The sequence below is a fragment of the Danio aesculapii genome, chromosome 11 (assembly GCF_903798145.1).
Source record: "Danio aesculapii chromosome 11, fDanAes4.1, whole genome shotgun sequence".
Classification (NCBI taxonomy): domain Eukaryota; kingdom Metazoa; phylum Chordata; class Actinopteri; order Cypriniformes; family Danionidae; genus Danio; species Danio aesculapii.
This window is the reverse complement of record NC_079445.1, coordinates 3,680,378-3,699,050: the sequence shown is the minus strand read 5'-3', so window position 1 is coordinate 3,699,050 and position 18,673 is coordinate 3,680,378. Positions and strand designations below refer to the sequence as shown.

At 34.8% G+C, this 18,673-nt stretch overlaps 2 protein-coding genes across 3 annotated transcripts in view; one reads left to right on the top strand and one right to left on the bottom strand.

Moving 5' to 3' along the window:
• Window positions 1–14,540, bottom strand: part of pusl1 (pseudouridine synthase like 1) — a 21,830-nt gene extending 7,290 nt beyond the window's left edge. For both annotated transcript variants that reach the window (XM_056468226.1, XM_056468227.1), the window contains exons 1-4: window positions 14,312–14,540; window positions 14,177–14,234; window positions 12,646–12,833; window positions 2,811–2,960 (exon numbers count right to left, since the gene is read on the bottom strand). In XM_056468226.1, the coding sequence (XP_056324201.1) occupies window positions 2,811–2,960; window positions 12,646–12,833; window positions 14,177–14,234; window positions 14,312–14,370 (455 nt within the window). In that variant the 5' untranslated portion in view covers window positions 14,371–14,540. The remainder of the gene's footprint in view (window positions 1–2,810; window positions 2,961–12,645; window positions 12,834–14,176; window positions 14,235–14,311) is intronic.
• Window positions 14,541–17,329: 2,789 nt separating this feature from the next.
• The window catches only part of LOC130237787 (arf-GAP with coiled-coil, ANK repeat and PH domain-containing protein 3-like), a 56,776-nt gene continuing 55,432 nt past the window's right edge, over window positions 17,330–18,673 (top strand). The window contains exon 1 of the mRNA XM_056468815.1: window positions 17,330–17,520. Coding sequence (XP_056324790.1) covers window positions 17,474–17,520 — 47 coding nt within the window. The 5' untranslated portion in view covers window positions 17,330–17,473. The remainder of the gene's footprint in view (window positions 17,521–18,673) is intronic.

Here is an 18,673-nt window from a genome sequence, read left to right as displayed (position 1 = left end):
GACATTATTGGAGTTCGCTGACAAGAACAGTGAACAACTGTTTACTACGGAAACACCACCGAGTCTCGCTAGATCCTTCTGTGCAGACGCACGTCAGTTATAAAACGCTCGCAAGACATTAATGTGGACAACTATGCAGATATTTTAAAGTGTTCACACAAGGAGAACACGCAGAGCCTAGTTTGTAAATCACCAGACTTGTGCGACTGATACAGTGCGAGTCTCAGACGTGAAGCACACTCGAGCTGGTTATTATAACTCTAATTATAGTCCCCTTTACATTTGCGTGACTTTTTGCTTTATACAACTGAGAATGTAGTCCCAGTTGACGCGCAGCGCTAGGAAATTTAATTCACAGTTATGTTTGTAATTAAGAGTGAGGCTGTTTTTGCAGAGTCCGAATTAGCCCGATCAAACACAGAAACCTGGAAATGCTATTACTACTATAATTTGAATATGACATATTTAATTATGAAATCAAATCATTATAGTACAATATTCAAGTTAATTTTAAGCTATCTCGCGGCCCACTTGCAGGATCGCTGAGGCCCACCGGTTGAGAAAGCTTGTTATATACTGTACATTATCTCTGTTAAGTGACGACTTTGTCTAAGCAAAGTCAGACCTTACTGTCCTGATGTAATAATTAAAAATCAAGACATTATCGGATTCAAATAAGTATTATGATTGGAAGACAAATCATTATGAGGGGAAGGCGTTCAGCAGGTCTACCTTTATTTCAAGAATGGGTTACAGAATTGGGAAAGGTGGCAGCATATGAAAAAAAAAAAAATCACATATAGATTACTAGATAAACTGGATGTTTATCAGAGAAGATGGGGAAATAATTTTGCATGTTTGGAGAATGAATAAGGTCACTGTGGTGAGACGCACAGTAAACGTGTAATTATCTTATTTGATTTATTTATGCATTATTATTGTATTGATATTGTATTTATGTAATGTTTTATTTATTTATTTTGACTATTATTATGTTCTGTATGTGTTTTTTGTTTTTTTTTAACATTTATTTATTGAGTCTTATATTATTTATCTGTATTTACTGGATTTATAATAGCAACATCTAATGACAGCCAATGCCGCTGTTAGGAAGGGGAGGGAAAAAGGGGATGTTCAAAGGAGGTAAACATTATTAAACTGATTGTACTGTTAAATTATTGAAAAAAATAAAAAAAATTTATCATTCATTTATTTTATTTTCGGCTTAGTCCCTTTATTTATCTGGGGTCGCCACAGCGGAATGAATTAGCCAACTTATCCAGCATTTGTTTTACGCAGCGGATGCCCTTCCAGCTGCAACCCATCCCTAGGAAACATATACACACTCATTCACACACGCATACACTACGGACAATTTAGCCTACCCAATTCACCTGTACAGCATGTGTTTGGACTGTGGGGGAAACCGGAGCACCCGGACGAAACCCACGCGAATGCAGGGAGAACATGCAAACTGGAGGACAAGGGGCCCTCAAGAGCCCAAACTGCAACCCAGGGAGAGTGGCAGGCCCCTGTGGCAGCCCACTGGGGTCACAGACCCTTCAGCTGGAGGACAAGGGGCCCTCAAGAGCCCAAATTGCCACCCAGGGACAGTAGCTGTTCTCTGGGGCAGCATGCTGGGGTCACAGACCCTTCAGCTGGAGGACAAGGGGCCCTCAAGAGCCCAAACTGCCACCCAGGGACAGTAGCTGTTCTCTGGGGCAGCATGCTGGGGTCACAGACCCTTCAGCTGGAGGACAAGGGGCCCTCAAGAGCCCAAACTGCCACCCAGGGACAGTAGCTGTTCCCTGGGGCAGCCTGCTGGGGTCACAGACCCTTCAGCTGGTGGACAAGGGGCCCTCAAGAGCCCAAACTGCCACCCAGGGACAGTAGCTGTTCCCTGGGGCAGCCTGCTGGGGTCACAGACCCTTCAGCTGGAGGACAAGGGGCCCTCAAGAGCCCAAACTGCTTCCACACAGAAACGCCAGCTGACCCAGTCGAGGCTCGAACCAGCGACCTTCTTGCGAAAATAAGCGTAATCTAAAGGCCTTTGCCTTTCATATAAGCCACTTCTGATACCAAATGATCAACTAGAAGTCAAGTTATTATTCGCTATTCTGAAAAATTATATAGGCGACAACAATTTTTTAGGTGGTGTATGTCCAATAAAACTAATATTAAAGTTTTATTCTACACCATACCTAATAAATCCAGTAAATCCAGAAAAACTCAATTATTAAGTGGTCTCTTTTTTCCCCCCAGAGCTCTACAGTCGAAGACTCACATTAAAGTCACTCAGGTCAGAAAGCGTTCAGATGAGCTCACCCTCTACAAACATTAATTTTAAACGACATAATCCAATTTGTGTGTGAGGAATGGCAGATCTTATGAATGGGATGGAAAGCCGGCTGGAGAGTGAGTGTGTATGTGTGTGTGTGAGCAGACATAAGTCGACAGTGGGTGTTGTTCTGCGTCACTATGAGCCTGAAGCTTATCTTGGCCTACTTTCTCGCTAAAAATGAAGACGATGAGGGGAAAAAAAAAAGCATTAAAGTTCAGACGTCACCATTAAAGACAAGCCTCGGTCTTCAGAAAAGACATGTGCTGCTCTAACAATGCATACCTCCCTCATCTGCATGCACTGGCTTTAATGTTGGCCTAGATAACCAGTAATCATTCAGGGTTTTTTTCCCCTTACGATGGGTCTTGTTTGTGAGTGTGTATAATTCATGTGCTTTTTCCACTGCGAGAGGATTTAGCGGCTCTGAGCGTAGTTTAGACAGAGCACGTGCAGAATGAAATGCACTCACGTGTCTCGTAATGCCCAGCATAGATCCTTCTCCGTCAGTGGCATTTGTGCGTGATGCTGACAACCCAGAGCCAAGCGGTACACGTATGTCCGCGATTGGGCCTGATAGCGTGCGTGGAAGTCACTGTGGACACGGTAAGCCATGGTGATTCTGGGAAAAGAGACAGAATAAGAGACGTTCATTAGAATCGGATAATGCGGAGGCAGTTGTATTTGTATTGCAAACACACTCGCAAGTTTCTTCTTCTAATGTAAATAAAGCTCAAGTTAGTCTATAATTACTGGTAAAAATAATTCTGTTATATACAGTGGGGCGACACAGTGGCTCAGTGGTTAGCATTGTCACCTCACAGCAAGAAGGTCGCTGGTTCGAGTCCTGGCTGAGTCAGTTGACATTTCTGTGTAGTGTTTGCATGTTCTCCCTGTGTTTCCTCCGGGTACTGTGGTTTCCCCCACAGTCCAAACACATGGGCTATAGGTGAACAGAATAAACTAAATTGGCCGTAGTGTATGTGCGTAAATGAGTGTGTATGGATGTTTTTCAGTTTTGGGTTGCAGCTGGAAGGGCATCCGCTGTGTAAAACATATGCTGGGTAAGTTCATTCCACTGTGGCGACCCCTGATGAATACAGGGACTAAGCTGAAAGAAAATGAATGAATAAATATGCGGTGCTCAGTATGAAACTTTTTTGTTTTTAAATTAGTAAAAATTAATAAGTTAACTTAAATCAATTGTGTGAAACCCAACCTTTAATAATAAGTGAATATGTTTCTAGTTTAATTTAATTTGTAATTTAATTGATCATATTTTTAAATTCATAATTTAATAAGGATTCAATCAGGAAAATCTTTGTTTATAAATATATAAACAATGTTTTCTATTTAATTCATAATTACATTTTTTAAAACATTTAAAAATCTAATCATTTAATTTAAAATTATATTAAGTGAAAATTTAAATTTCAGCCGCATGCAAAATGAAATTCGCATTTGGATTTAAACCCCTTAAATTAAGTTAAGCAGTTAACAGTTAATAATATAGGGCTTTAAAAAATAATAACAAATATTAATATAATATAATAAAAATATTGAAATAATAAAAAATATATTTTATTAATAACTAAATTCTAAATGTATAACAATTAAATTAAATTACACTTTAATTGAATTATAAATTAAATGACATTAAATTTAAATTTCAGCCATACGCAAAAGAGATATATTAATACTTAAAGAGTTACGGGTGTGCAAACTTTGGAAAAATAAATATTTTAGGCTTATTTAATTTTTTTTTTAATATTTTTGAGCTATCTGTAAAAAAACAAAACAAAACAAAACAAAAAGCACAAAGCAACAAAAAACAAAACTAAAAAACAAAAAACAAAACAAAACAAAAAGCACAAAGCACAAAACAACAAAAACAAAACTAAAAAACAAAAAACAAAACAAAACAAAAAGCACAAAGCAACAAAAAACAAAACTAAAAAACAAAAAACAAAACAAAACAAAACAAAAAGCACAAAGCAACAAAAAACAAACTAAAAACAAAAAACAAAACAAAACAAAAAGCACAAAGCAACAAAAACAAAACTAAAAAACAAAAAACAAAACAAAACAAAAAGCACAAAACAACAAAAAACAAAAAACAAAACAAAACAAAAAGCACAAAACAACAAAAACAAAACTAAAAACAAAAAACAAAACAAAACAAAAAGCACAAAGCAACAAAAAACAAAACTAAAAAACAAAAACAAAAAGCACAAAACAACAAAAAACAAAACAAAACAAAACAAAAAGCACAAAACAACAAAAAACAAAACTAAAAAACAAAACAAAACAAAAAGCACAAAACAACAAAAACAAAACTAAAAAACAAAAAACAAAACAAAACAAAACAAAAAGCACAAAGCAACAAAAACAAAACTAAAAAACAAAAAACAAAACAAAACAAAAAGCACAAAGCACAAAGCAACAAAAACAAAACTAAAAAACAAAAAACAAAACAAAACAAAACAAAAAGCACAAAACAACAAAAACAAAACTAAAAACAAAAAACAAAACAAAAAGCACAAAGCAACAAAAAACAAAAATAAAAAACAAAAAACAAACAAAAAGCACAAAGCAACAAAAAACAAAAATAAAAAACAAAAAACAAAACAAAAAGCACAAAGCAACAAAAAACAAAACTAAAAAACAAAAAACAAAACAAAACAAAAAGCACAAAGCAACAAAAAACAAAACTAAAAAACAAAAAACAAAACAAAACAAAAAGCACAAAGCAACAAAAACAAAACTAAAAAACAAAACAAACAAAAAGCACAAAGCAACAAAAAACAAAACTAAAAAACAAAAAACAAAACAAAACAAAAGCACAAGCAACAAAAACAAAACTAAAAACAAAAACAAAACAAAAAGCACAAAGCAACAAAAAACAAAACTAAAAACAAAAAACAAAACAAAAAGCACAAAGCAACAAAAACAAAACTAAAAAACAAAAAACAAAACAAAAAGCACAAAGCAACAAAAAACAAAACTAAAAACAAAAAACAAAACAAAAAGCACAAAGCAACAAAAAACAAAACTAAAAAACAAAAAACAAAACAAAACAAAAAGCACAAAGCAACAAAAACAAAACTAAAAAACAAAAAACAAAACAAAACAAAAAGCACAAAACAACAAAAACAAAAAACAAAACAAAACAAAACAAAAAGCACAAAACAACAAAAAACAAAACTAAAAAACAAAAAACAAAACAAAACAAAACAAAAAGCACAAAACAACAAAAACAAAACTAAAAAACAAAAAACAAAACAAAACAAAAAGCACAAAGCAACAAAAAACAAAACTAAAAACAAAAAACAAAAACAAAACAAAAAGCACAAAGCACAAAGCAACAAAAACAAAACTAAAAAACAAAAAACAAAACAAAACAAAACAAAAAGCACAAAACAACAAAAAACAAAAAACAAAACAAAACAAAACAAAAAGCACAAAACAACAAAACAAAACTAAAAAAACAAAAAACAAAACAAAACAAAAAACACAAAACAACAAAAACAAAACTAAAAAACAAAAAACAAAACAAAACAAAAAGCACAAAGCAACAAAAACAAAACTAAAAAACAAAAACAAAACAAAACAAAACAAAAAGCACAAAACAACAAAAAACAAAACTAAAAAACAAAAAACAAAACAAAACAAAACAAAAAGCACAAAACAACAAAAAACACAAGTAAAAACACAAAACAAAACGAAACAAAAAACAAAACACACTTTAATTACAGGCATCCAAACAATAGGTAGATTTTACTAAAACATGTACCTCAGTGTAAAAATCGAATAATAATGCCGCAATCTTAAGTCATTTTTACACCCCTGTACAGCATTCAAACACATTTTACCCAACTTGAAGAGTTAAGTAAATTTTCATGACCCACTGTTTTCACAATTCATTACAGAGCCATGTCAAGCACAGATTGAACAAAATGTAAAATACCGAACATTGTATTTTCTTGTAAAACATTTTCCAACAATCCTAATAATTGATTGACAACATATTTTGAGCTTCAGCTAATCTCCCATCCGTTGAGTGTTTCTGTAAATCTCCCTGTCCAGTTAACATAACCCACCTCATCTCAGAAAGTGCGCTGGATGTCAACAGGTTTCATGACTTTTGATCTTCATCTGGGACTCCGTTAATAGGACGCCATTAAACTGAGCATCCATCCCGCTCATGAATATTAATGAAGACCTCAGTCATGTGCTTCTGATGCTGATCGACTGCTGCTCTTAAAAGGCCTCGTGGGATTGCAATGCATCAATGTTTAATGGAGAGTTTGAGGCTTTGTGGGTCCACATCGAGCTCATGGGGAAGAAGGACCACCAGATTAATCTATAACAATACTTTTAGCTTTTAGTCAGATGAACATTCAGCAGAAGACCGTCTACGGATGGGTGTAGTAGTTAATATTAGTTAATATTATACTTATTTCAGTAGTATGATGTATATAGGTAAACAGCCAAGGAGGTACTTAAAATGATCAATGCCATGCCATAATTAATCACTAAAGATAATTAAACTATGTTGGAATGTCATTAAAATCTGTAAATATATCACTTTAAAGAACATCAGCTATTTTTTAAACCACCATATTATAAAATGTCTCGATTTGTTCAGTGGAATTTGTCTGAAATTGAGCTTTAAATGCAATCAGGCATCAATTTTGTATTTAAATGCTGTATGTAAGATACAGATAACTAGCTACAAATTTTAAAATGCATCAAATATAAGTTTTGTTAAAATCAAATTATTTTAATTGATTTCTATATAGTTTACACACACAAAAAACAAACAGCAAACCTGTCTTTGATAAGAAAATAATACATTTCTTGAGCAGCAATATTCACCAAATCAGTATATAAATCAGTTTACATGCATGGAAACAAAAAAAGAGGATTCTAGTACTGCTTGTGATAAAAGTTTTAGCAATAAATGTCCATAAGGCGATGCGGTGGCGCAGTAGGTAGGGCTGTCGCCTCACAGCAAGAAGGTCGCTGGTTCGAGCCTCAGTTGGCATTTCTGTGTGGAGATTGCATGTTCTCCCGTTCACGTGGGTTTCCTCCGGGTGCTCTGCTTTCCCCAAGTCCAAAGACATGGGCTATAGGTGAATTGGGTAAGCTAAAATTGTCCGTAGTGTATGTGTGTGAATGAGTGTGTATTGGGGTTTCACAGTGATGGGTTTTAGCTGGAAAGGCATCCGCTGCGTAAAACATATGCTGGATAAATCGGCGGTTCATTTCGATGTGGTGACCCCAGATTAATAAAGGGACTAAGCCGAAAAAACATGAATGAATGAATGAATTTAACTCCATCACAAGACGTGCTAAAATTTTTATTTATTTATTTAATCTTTTTTTTTTTTTTTGCTGAAATTTTTATTTATTTACTCTTTTTTTGCAGAATTTATTTATTTATTTGATTATTTTTAGTTTTTTTGCTGACATTTTATTTATTTATTTATTTTTACAGTTTTTTGCTGAAATAGTTTTTATTTTATTTTTACAATTTTTGCAGAATTTTTAAATGTTATTTATTTTTACAGTTTTTGCTGAAAATATTATTTATTTATTTATTTTTAGTTTTTTACAGAATTCTTTTATTTATTTATTTTTACAGTTTCTTTGCTGAAATTATTATTTATTTATTTTTTAGTTTTTGCTGACATTTTTATTTTATTATTTTTTTTTTTTACAGTTTTTTTCTGAATTTATTTATTTATTTTTACAGTTTTTTTTGCTGAAATTTGTATTTATTTATTTTTATTTTTAGCTGATTTTTTTTTTTACTGTTTTCTTGTTGAAATTTTTGTTTATTTATTTTTTTAGAGTTTAGTTATTTATTTATTTGTTTGTTTTGCTATTTTTGTTTCCATGTACCTGAATGTTAGAGTTGCTCCAGACCTAAAGTAATGATGCTGTAAAGTCAGCCTTCGCCACAGGAACAAATCTATGAATTTTTAATGATGTCATTTAGCAGTCATTAGGGGTCTGTGGGTTGCAGTCTCAATGGTCAGTCTGATCTAAACAGTGAATCCAGAGAGAAAAAGCCTGAGTTCCAGTTAAAAGCAGTGTTACTGACAGCATCTCTGCGGGGTCAGCGGAGCAGTTCAGCAGGTATTAATGATTTAGCAGCAGTTGCTAATCGCTGCTAACAGGAGCATGCTATAAAACCCAAACAAACCTGACAAGAGCACTGTCACGGTGCCGCTCGCTATTAAATGGCTCGTTTCCACTGACTGGTACAGTATGGTACGGTTCGGGTCGGTATGGGTCACCTTTATCAGGATTGCATTTCCACTACCAAGGGTACCCTTTTGGTGGGTGTAGTGTACGACAGAAAGTTTAAGTTAGCATCATTCTCGCTCGAATAAATGTCTACAATAAAGCTGTACGGGTCGCTCACATATCATATGAAAAGAACTTCTCAAAGAACAGATGCTTTATACACATAAATACTTCTGTATAATGTTTATTACTAACTTTTCTATGAACAGGAGTTGATTATAACTGCAGATCAATGACGAAAATGCGAAATGGCCTACTGTAACGTCTGTAATTATATTAAATAAATAAATAAATGAACATATATAAACACATACAGCCCTTTACAGTCTCTGATATGTTACCAACTACAGAACTACACACAACAGACATTTAGTCCTTATTTAGATTCATAAACAACAAAACATATAGCCCACAGTCAGTGCAAACCTCTCATCTGTGTCTGTAATCTTCAGCAGCACATGTAGCCTCTGTTAGAGAGTAATTCCATCATTCTGAGTTCATATTAGTCCAAAAGGTGAAGATAATAAGTTAGTTATACATGGCAGTTTATTCACGTTTGCTGAAAAAATAATGTGCTCCTTTTTTTCCGGCTTCTCCTTTGTTTTTTCACATGTCACTCTCACGTTTGTCAGTTTCTGATAGGATCGGGTTTCAAAAGCACGTCAATAATCAAGCGCACGTTATTATCATCAGCAAGTTTGTTATTTCAGATATAATGTTAGACACGCGGCGAGCGCAAGCAAGAAAGCGAAACCGTTCGCGCCTCAGACTGGCTCGTAAAAAACCTAAGGGGCACTGGGTAAATCTGCTCTTCTTTTTGGCTTTGTGGCCGTTCATCAAGACGACGACAAGGCTAGTTTGAGCTCAGGTCGACCATGGCTCATTATTATGTATATTTACGCTGTAAAAGATCTCTCGGCTGTTTATTTTAAACATGGCGGCTCTTTTGTTTTCACTCTGGCTTGTTGTGTAAGCAAATGACGTATCTCTGTAAATTAATAGCATTCAGCTGCACGTCTAGCTCCGCCTTTTGGTATCCTTTCTTGTGTTTGGTACCCTTTCGAAAGGGTGCCGAAAAAGTGGTACGGTACGGTTCAGTACGCCTTTTGACAGTGGAAACGGCCATAAAAGCGTACCAAACCGTACCATACCACTCAGTGGAAACGGGCCATATTAAAGGTGACCTATTATGCCCCTTTTTACAAGATGTAAAATAAGTCTCTGATGTCCCTAGAGTGTGTATGTAAAGTTTCAGATCAAAATACCACACAAATAATGTTTTATAATTTTTTGAAACTGCCGCTATTAGGCTTTGATCTAAATTGTGCCATTTTGGAGACTGTCACTTTAAATTTAAATAAGACTGTGCTCTTTATAAAAGGGGGTGGAGCTACAAACGCACGTGCATCAGCATAGTGGTAGATTCAAAAGAGGACTAATGGTCTCTTTGTGAAAAACTGAAAAAGTCAAGGGGTGGCACGGTTACCTCACAGCAAGAGGTTCGCTGGTTTGAGTCTCAGCCGGGTCAGTTTCCCCCTCTGATGACACGTACAAAAAGAGAATGTCAATCAAAGTGTTTCTGTGGAATGTTTTTATGAAGTGTGATTATAAAAAATAAAATTTATTAATTTCAACAGTAAAAATGACAAATCTGACCTCTTTCCTAAAATAATGTCTGATTATATGCTGTCATAGCTTTGCAATCAAAAAATGTGATTATAATGGAAGTCAATGGGTCAAAAACAGCCCCGAACACAACGAAAGGGTAGTCATTTTGCCCAGAGTGTACAACCGGGTCAAAAAAGAAAAAGGTTTACGAGAAATTGCTAATTCCCTTCAAAAGTCAGGTGAGCAAAATAAGTACATTTTCTACCCCTACTAAAGGCTTCCTTCTCATTATGTAGTTAATAGCAAAAGATAAAAGTGACATTGCGTTGTTTCCATATCACTTCTTACGTGTGTTTGTTTGTGAGACATAGTTTGTGGACCAAGACAAAGTTGTCGACAATTCTTCCTATTGTAAAATCATGCAGTGTGATCCATCATGCTGCGTAAACACATCAGCGACGAAACGCTGCCCCAGATAGTCATGCAGTGTGAAAACATCTGTGGCACGGCTACTTTGAAAATCGTGCAGTCTGAACTCGACATAACTTGTTTGAAGAACCAATTTAGCCAGACATAAGCTATCAAAGATTAAAACATCCAGGATCTGCAAAATCATCTTATATCATTTAAGCAATGGACCCTAGGTATAAACAGGCCCTGTGAGACATATTGTGAAGAGAAAAAAAAAGAAAGCACATCAACACACTGATGTGTCTCCACTGACCACTCATGATTGGATCACCAGGCGAAAAGCAAACAGCAAATCAACACGCACTCATTTCAGCAGCAAACTCCTTTAACCTCCCTTAAGAGGATGTGTCAAGGTGACTTTATGGAAGCAATTTACAGATGATTCAATACAAGAAAGGTCCCGGTGGAGCGGCATGGGATTATGTCCCTTACCCAACAGCATCTGGGGATCTTAATAATTCCCTATGAGTTCCCTCTTCAGTGGTTTGAACCTTCAGACAATCCTGTCTCTGATCTTTTACAGCTAAATAACCTCTAAAACTGAAGCAGCCATATTGGGGGCCCTCAGACACTACTACATTGTGACATTGTTTAAAAGAAGATCTTTGAGAAGTTAATGCTGTAGTGTTCCCTTATAGCATTAATGCGTGAAGCGGTAGTGTCAAGTTACTGATATACAGCTGAAGACAAAATGATTAGCTTCTCTGTTGAAATTTGTATACGTTTTCAAATATAAGTGCTGTATAACAGCGCAATGACTATATTATATACGTATTTTAGATGATATTTTCCTTAAAGATACAAATAAATACAGATAGAGCCAATGGATGGATGTGTGGATGGAAGCAAAGATAGATAAATCTAAAAATAGATGAATGAATGGATGGATGGATGGATGGATGGATGGATAAAACAAAGACAGACAGATCAGATTATATATATTTCTTTGGAGAAAGTCTCATTTCTTTTAGTTTCGCTGGAATTAAATATAAATAATGTTTATTTATGTATTAAGATTTTTTGATGGATGGATGGAAACAAGAATGGATAGATGGATGGATGGAAATAAAGACAGATCTAAATTTGGATGGATGGATACAAAGATACACAGACAGATCTAAAAATTGATGAATGAATGGATGGATGAATGTAAAGATAGACAGACCTAAAAATAGATGAATGGATTGATGGATGAATGGATGGATGGATGGGTGGAAACAAAGATAGATGGATCTAAAAATAGATGGATCGATGGATGGATACAAAGATAGATGGATCTAAAAATAGATGGATGGATGGATGGATGGATGGATACAAAGACAGATATATCTAAAAATGAATAGATGGATGCAAAGACAGACAGAAAAAAAATAGATAGAAGGATGGATGGATCGATGAATGGAACCAAAGATTGATAGATCTAAAAATAGATTAATGGATTGAGGGATGGATGGATACAAAGATAGATGGATCTAAAAATAGATAGATGGATAGATAGATGGATGGATGGATGGATGGATGAAGGGAACCAAAGATTGATAGATCTAAAAATAGATGATGGATTGATTGATGGATGGATGGATGGATGGATGGATGGATGGATGGATGGATGGATGGATGGATGCAAAGACAGATCAGATAGATCTAAAAATGGATGAATGGATGGACAGATACAAAGATAGATAGATCTAAAAATGGATGAATAGACAGAAATAAAGATAGATAGATCTAAAATAGATGATGGATGGATGAATAGTTAGAAATAAAGATAGATCTTAGAATAGATAAAAACTAATAGCAATAACAAAAACACAACAAATACTATAATTTACCCTTTTAGCTTAAACAACTCTATAATTCATGCTAAAAATGGTGCACAAACACAGATTTTAAATCCCTGAACAGACTCTCACCTTATAGGTTCTTCTTTTAAGTGGAAGTTTAAGGCCTCGAGCAGGATCTGCTCCGACATCGGTGGTTTGTCTTCTCTCCGCTGGATATCTACGTGAGCAGAGTTACACAGGGCATGGACACCAGTGTCTGTTCTGCTGGAGATGGACACGCACACCTCATTCACAGGCTTCAGCTTTCGCACTGCATTCTGCACAGAAAAACAGTTTGAATATTTAGCGTCATATAAATATATATATAAATATATAAATATATATAAATATATAAATATATATATATATATATATATATATATATATATATATATAAATAAATATATATATATATATATATAAATATATATATATATATATATATATATATATATATATAAATATATATATATATATAGAGAGAGAGAGAGAGAGAGATTTCATATACATACACACACATTTCAAGATTATTATAAATGAATCATTGTAAATATACTGATTATTATTATTTGTTACTGTTTTATCCTTGATTGTTAAATGTACAGTTTATTCTTATTTATTATAATTTTATTGATATAAATGAATAATATGATATAATGAATAATACGATACATTATATATATTTTTATTTAATAAATACATATATTTTTTTCTACTACTACTATTTACTGTGACTATTTTTTTTTTATTACATATATGAATGTTCTTTTTTTTTAATGTAATTTTTATAAATGTGTTGGCAATACATTTGTAACATTTATCATGCCAATAAAGTAATCATTAAGAGATTTAGGGGCCCTAAGCAATTCCAGCCATGGGGCCCAACAGTCCTAAAATGCAACCTTTGTACTTTTAATCGTTTAAAAATATACAGATTTTTTTCTTATATCCCTCAATCTCCTTTTCTATCTTTTATGTTAATGCAACATCTACATTTTAAATGATTTGTTTTCTTCAAATTAATTAAGAACAAAAAATAAAAATAACAAAATAAATCGAAAAATAGAAGTGTTTTTAAAATGTTTCAGGTTTTAAAAATGATTTGACTGCTCGTCTGCTGCATGATTGGGCGTGTAGGTCAAATCTGTGTAAATGTAATAATTTTATTTAAATTTTTTTTTATCAAAAAAACAATGTTTTAGGTATAATTTATACTACCACGTATTTATGGGGGGCCCTAAGCAGCTGCTTACTTCGCTTATTGGTTAAATCCGCCCCAGGATATTTCATATTCCAGAACTTCAACAAATTCAAGCTGTCTTCACAACAAACAACCATTACTCAAAGGATTTTACCACAGAATATTTATATTAAAAATATCCCCCAAAAGAAATGCAGTTTAATAATGTTGTTTTGGAGAGGATGACAGATGATTTGAGCCCTCAATCTGAGGGTTTGCATACAGAGTTCAATAAAACAGAGAACATACGCATTACAATGTCGGGAAACACATACCATGGACATTTTAAATGCACCAAAACAAGTATATTAAAGTAGTTTCAGTCATATTGAAAAATCATGTTTTTCAGCAGCTGTTAACGACTGTCAGGCAGAAACTGACCTCTAAATGATTCCCGACCCCCTGTACTGCTTGATGAGCTGGAGCTTTCATCACGCCACTGAGGAGACAAGCAGACATGTCACTTATGTGTATATGCGGTGTTATAGCAGTTCATAAGTGGTCATGAACACACACCTGTATTTGCTCCCTGTGTACTGGAAAAAGATTAAATACCGCGCGACGGTTTGTTGCATGATTCCCGGTCCGTTCGTATAAAGTCGCGAAGCATAAACTGGGATGAAAGTCCACGGTGTGTGAGTGTGTTTGTCGCTGAAGTAAATATATAACTCTTTATTAATTGTTATATATAATCCAAAATGAGCATAACACGCGATACAGACATGATAAACAGAGCCATGTGTGCGCGCCTCTGCAGCTGTTTGACGTTTAGAAGCCGAAGCGATGCCTGATTAAAAAAACAACAGAAGACCTGCCAGGTTGCTTAACATATATTCGATTTCAGTACTAGGATCTGTTTATCTTATGAGCGCTATTTATAGTTATACGGAGCTGGGCTTACTTTTAAAACGTTTGTTTTCCAGATGTTAGAAATTTACAGGCGGTATCGCAGGACGGCAAAAATAACTTTTTAAATTAACCGCTTCCACCAGAGATATGACGTCTGCGTTTGGCGTATTGATGATTGACAAGGGGACGAACCTGAACGCATCACAAAGTTTTGTTGGTAATTAATTTGATTCTGTTTTTTAATGTAGCTTTTACATTCACAATTTTGAATTACAAGCCGCTTTCTGTCATATTTTTACAAGTGATAAAAATAATTATTTACTTTCAATCTCAAAAACACAGCGTTAACGTAACCAAAGTCGATTTGCATATCTCGCTACATGTATTTATTATTTGATTCATTCATTTATTTCAGTCTATTCTTTTATTGTCTATTATGTCAATGTTAAACTTATGAGCTATGATAGGGGAGACACGGTGTCTCATTGGTTAGCACTGTCACCTTACAGCAAGAAGGTTGCTGGTTCGAGTCCCAGCTGGGTCAATTGACATTTCTGTGTGGAGTTTGCATGTTCTCCCTGTGTTGGCTGGGGTTACCTCAGGGTGCTCCAGTTTCCCCCACAGTCTCTATATATAGGTGAATTGAAAGTGTGTATGGGTGTTTCCCAGTTCTGGGTTGCAGCTGGAAGGGCATCTGCTGTAAAAAACATGTGCTGGATAAATTGGCGGTTTATTCCGCTGTGGCGACCTCTGATGAAGGGACTAAGTTGAAGAAAAATTAATGAATGAGCTATAAATGTATAATTTAATTTAATTTTATAATTTGTTGTGCGTTAGTGTAGCGTAGGGATATTACATTCGTTAACAAATAAGATTTATTCATTGTTAATAATTTTGTCATTAGCATAGTACGTGCACAGCCCAATTTTTCTAATCATTGGGTGCACATTTGGTGTACATTGGGTTAAGCCCTTTTTTATTTACCAGGGGTCGCCACAGCGGAATGAACCACCAACTTATCCTCCAGCATATGTTTTACACAGCGGATGCCCTTCCAGCTGCAACCCAGTACTGGGAAACAAAAAAACTCAAGAATTGTGATGTTTCAGCTCATTTTAAATAAGTTGTTAAATAACACACGCACACTCACTCACCTACATATTCAATAATAGTATATATTATAATGTAAATGTATATTATAAAAAGTTTTCTGCATATTTCTGAGGGCACATTTTATGTGGAAAAAATGTTTATATATTTAGTAATAAATAGATTTACATATCAATAATAGTATATATTATAATATAAATATAATATGTATATATATATATATATATATATATATATATATATATATATATATATATATACATTTTCTGCATATTTTTGGGGGCACATTCTATGTGGAAATAAAAAAGGTTAATTATGTTGGGTGAAAAACATCTAATGGGTTAATTAGCAAACACTAGCGAAGATCTAATGGCGTATGCACAGCACACTGACTTTAATTCTCAGTCAGCCAGCCCAAGCGCTTCCGGTGTGAACTGTTTTTATCACAAAATTTAACTGACTGTATTTTAATCACGTTACAACATTGATGCTGTAAAAGAAACCGTATGAAATTGAAAATAGTCACACTAACCTTTCACCGGACATTTTTCGTTGACTGACAAACACTAGGTGTGTATGTAGCCTATTAGCAAACTTAGGATACAAACACAAACGAATATTTCGAATGTGCACTGCACACACATTTGCTGTATGATAAAAGCCACAGGGGCATCCCGGTGGCACAGTGGGTAGCACAATCGCCGTACAGCAAGAAGGTCCCTGGTTCAAGCCTCTGCGGGGTCTGTTAGCATTTCTGTGTGGAGTTTGCATGTTCTCCCCGTGTTTGCATGGGTTTCCTTCGGGTGCTCCGGTTTCCCCCACAAGTCCAAAGACATGAGCTAAATTGGGTGAATTGGGTACCTAAATTGTCTGTTGCGTATGTGTGTGAATGTGTGTGTATGGATGTTTCCCAGTGATGGTTTGCAGCAGTGGTGTAGTCCTAAAAAAAGGTGGTGTACTATTACCCACCCAACCCGCTCATGCTGTTTTATCATTTTACCTGAACGTTTCAGCGAGACATCATTCAGTTGACTTTGAAAAACTCACGAAATTTTCTCACAGCTGCTGAGGTCGTCCGGGGGTGGGAAATGGCGCAAATTATAAACAAAAATGCACCAATTGCAACAAATTAAGATGAGAGTTAAAAAAACATTTGGTATTTAGTTAAGGGATGCGAATACACGTAAATTAGCAAGTCTAATCAGCAAAACAAGTGAGTATACTGAGGGTATACACAATTATTGATCCTCAGAAGTCGTAATACCCAAACAGCTAGTGAAAAAAAGTAGGTATACTGAGTATACGTGCGTATAGCCCCGACTACACCACTGGTTTGCAGCTGGAAGGGCATCCGCTGCATAAAACATATGCTGGATAAGTTGGCGGTTCATTCCACTGTGGCGACCCCAGATTAATAAAGGGACTAAGCCGAAAAGAAAATGAATGAATGAATGAATGAGTAAAAGCCACAGTAAAAGAAAGGCATTTGAAGACATTCCCTTAAAACGTAATCTTTTACCGCATTTTTGACGACGGTCCCTAAACTCACTCAGCGCTGAAACGTATCCACACACACACACACACACACACAGATCAGTGTGTCACAGTGTCACTGTTTTACCGGGGAACGGGATATACTGGCGATTTACATTCAGTCGGACTACAGCCACCGGCAATGCGCTGCTTTAATTTTAACTGAGAGACGGAATAACTGCAAACATGACGGTGGATTTTGAGGAATGTATTAAAGATTCTCCCCGATTCAGGTAAGAACACACACACTCGTGTTCCACAGCTGACGCCTGTTTGCATGTGTATGTATGTTCAGTTATATTTAAACACACACACACCGTTCACAACATCTCTGACCACTTTAATATAATGCCTTTTCAGTCTTTGTTTATGTTTACTTCAGGGTCTGTATCATATTTTTGTTTGAGGTTGCTATTTTTTAAACACGATTGGCGATTTTGACTGTTTAATGTCATCGTAACTCAAACATGTAGACGCCGTTTTGTGTTTCAAAACATAGGAATGTTGTATTTTAACCTACAATATTTAACCTAGAATATACGTCCATAAACTGGGTTATACGTACATCACCGCGCTCTTGAGGGACTAGTTGAATGAATGAGGGCTTTTTAAGGAGACGGATCCAAAGCTCATTTTCGACGTTTAATTTGTGTTACAAATGTCGTGGTGAATAAATACAGAAATCCATATAATTAACGTGTCCATCCTCATGCAATAGCATCATATGGAAGCTAATGCAGTGCTGATGCTCTGCTGGAGTCGTGAAGGGGGGCGTTGCTGTGCTGCTGAACACAAGTATGATGATTACTAATGCAGAGACACTGCTTCATGTTTCATGCATGTAGTCATCTGTTACAGTAACATCAATTATGACTTATTGTAAGATGTTATGAACGCTGATACGCAAGAGACTAATTAAGAGTCATTATTATTAAAGCTTTCACCATTGTTAGTAGTCATTTGGTAGTCATCATATGAAGAGATTTCACTAGGAGAGGTTTTTCTTACTGTTGTGTCCTCAAGATGACTTAAAGTTAACCTAAACAACCTAAAAATGTACTATTTTTCCATCAATTTTAAAGGTATAATAAAAGTGCTATTTGCAAAGTTGGAAAAAGTCAAGTGAATAAAACGTGCATTACTATATAATGCATTTTAAAAACTTTATTTATCCAGTAAAAATGTTAAGGGATTATGCAAATCTCAATTACAATTTCATATTCAGAATAGTAGCAGAGTCTGATCATGTCGGGTGTTTTCAATGAAACTCTTGATCTTGTTTGAAAACTGATTACTGTGATTCATTCACAAAATGTATTGATGTTGTTCTTGTATTTTAAGTAATTAATTCAATTATCCAGTTGCCATTTAATCAATTAATAATGA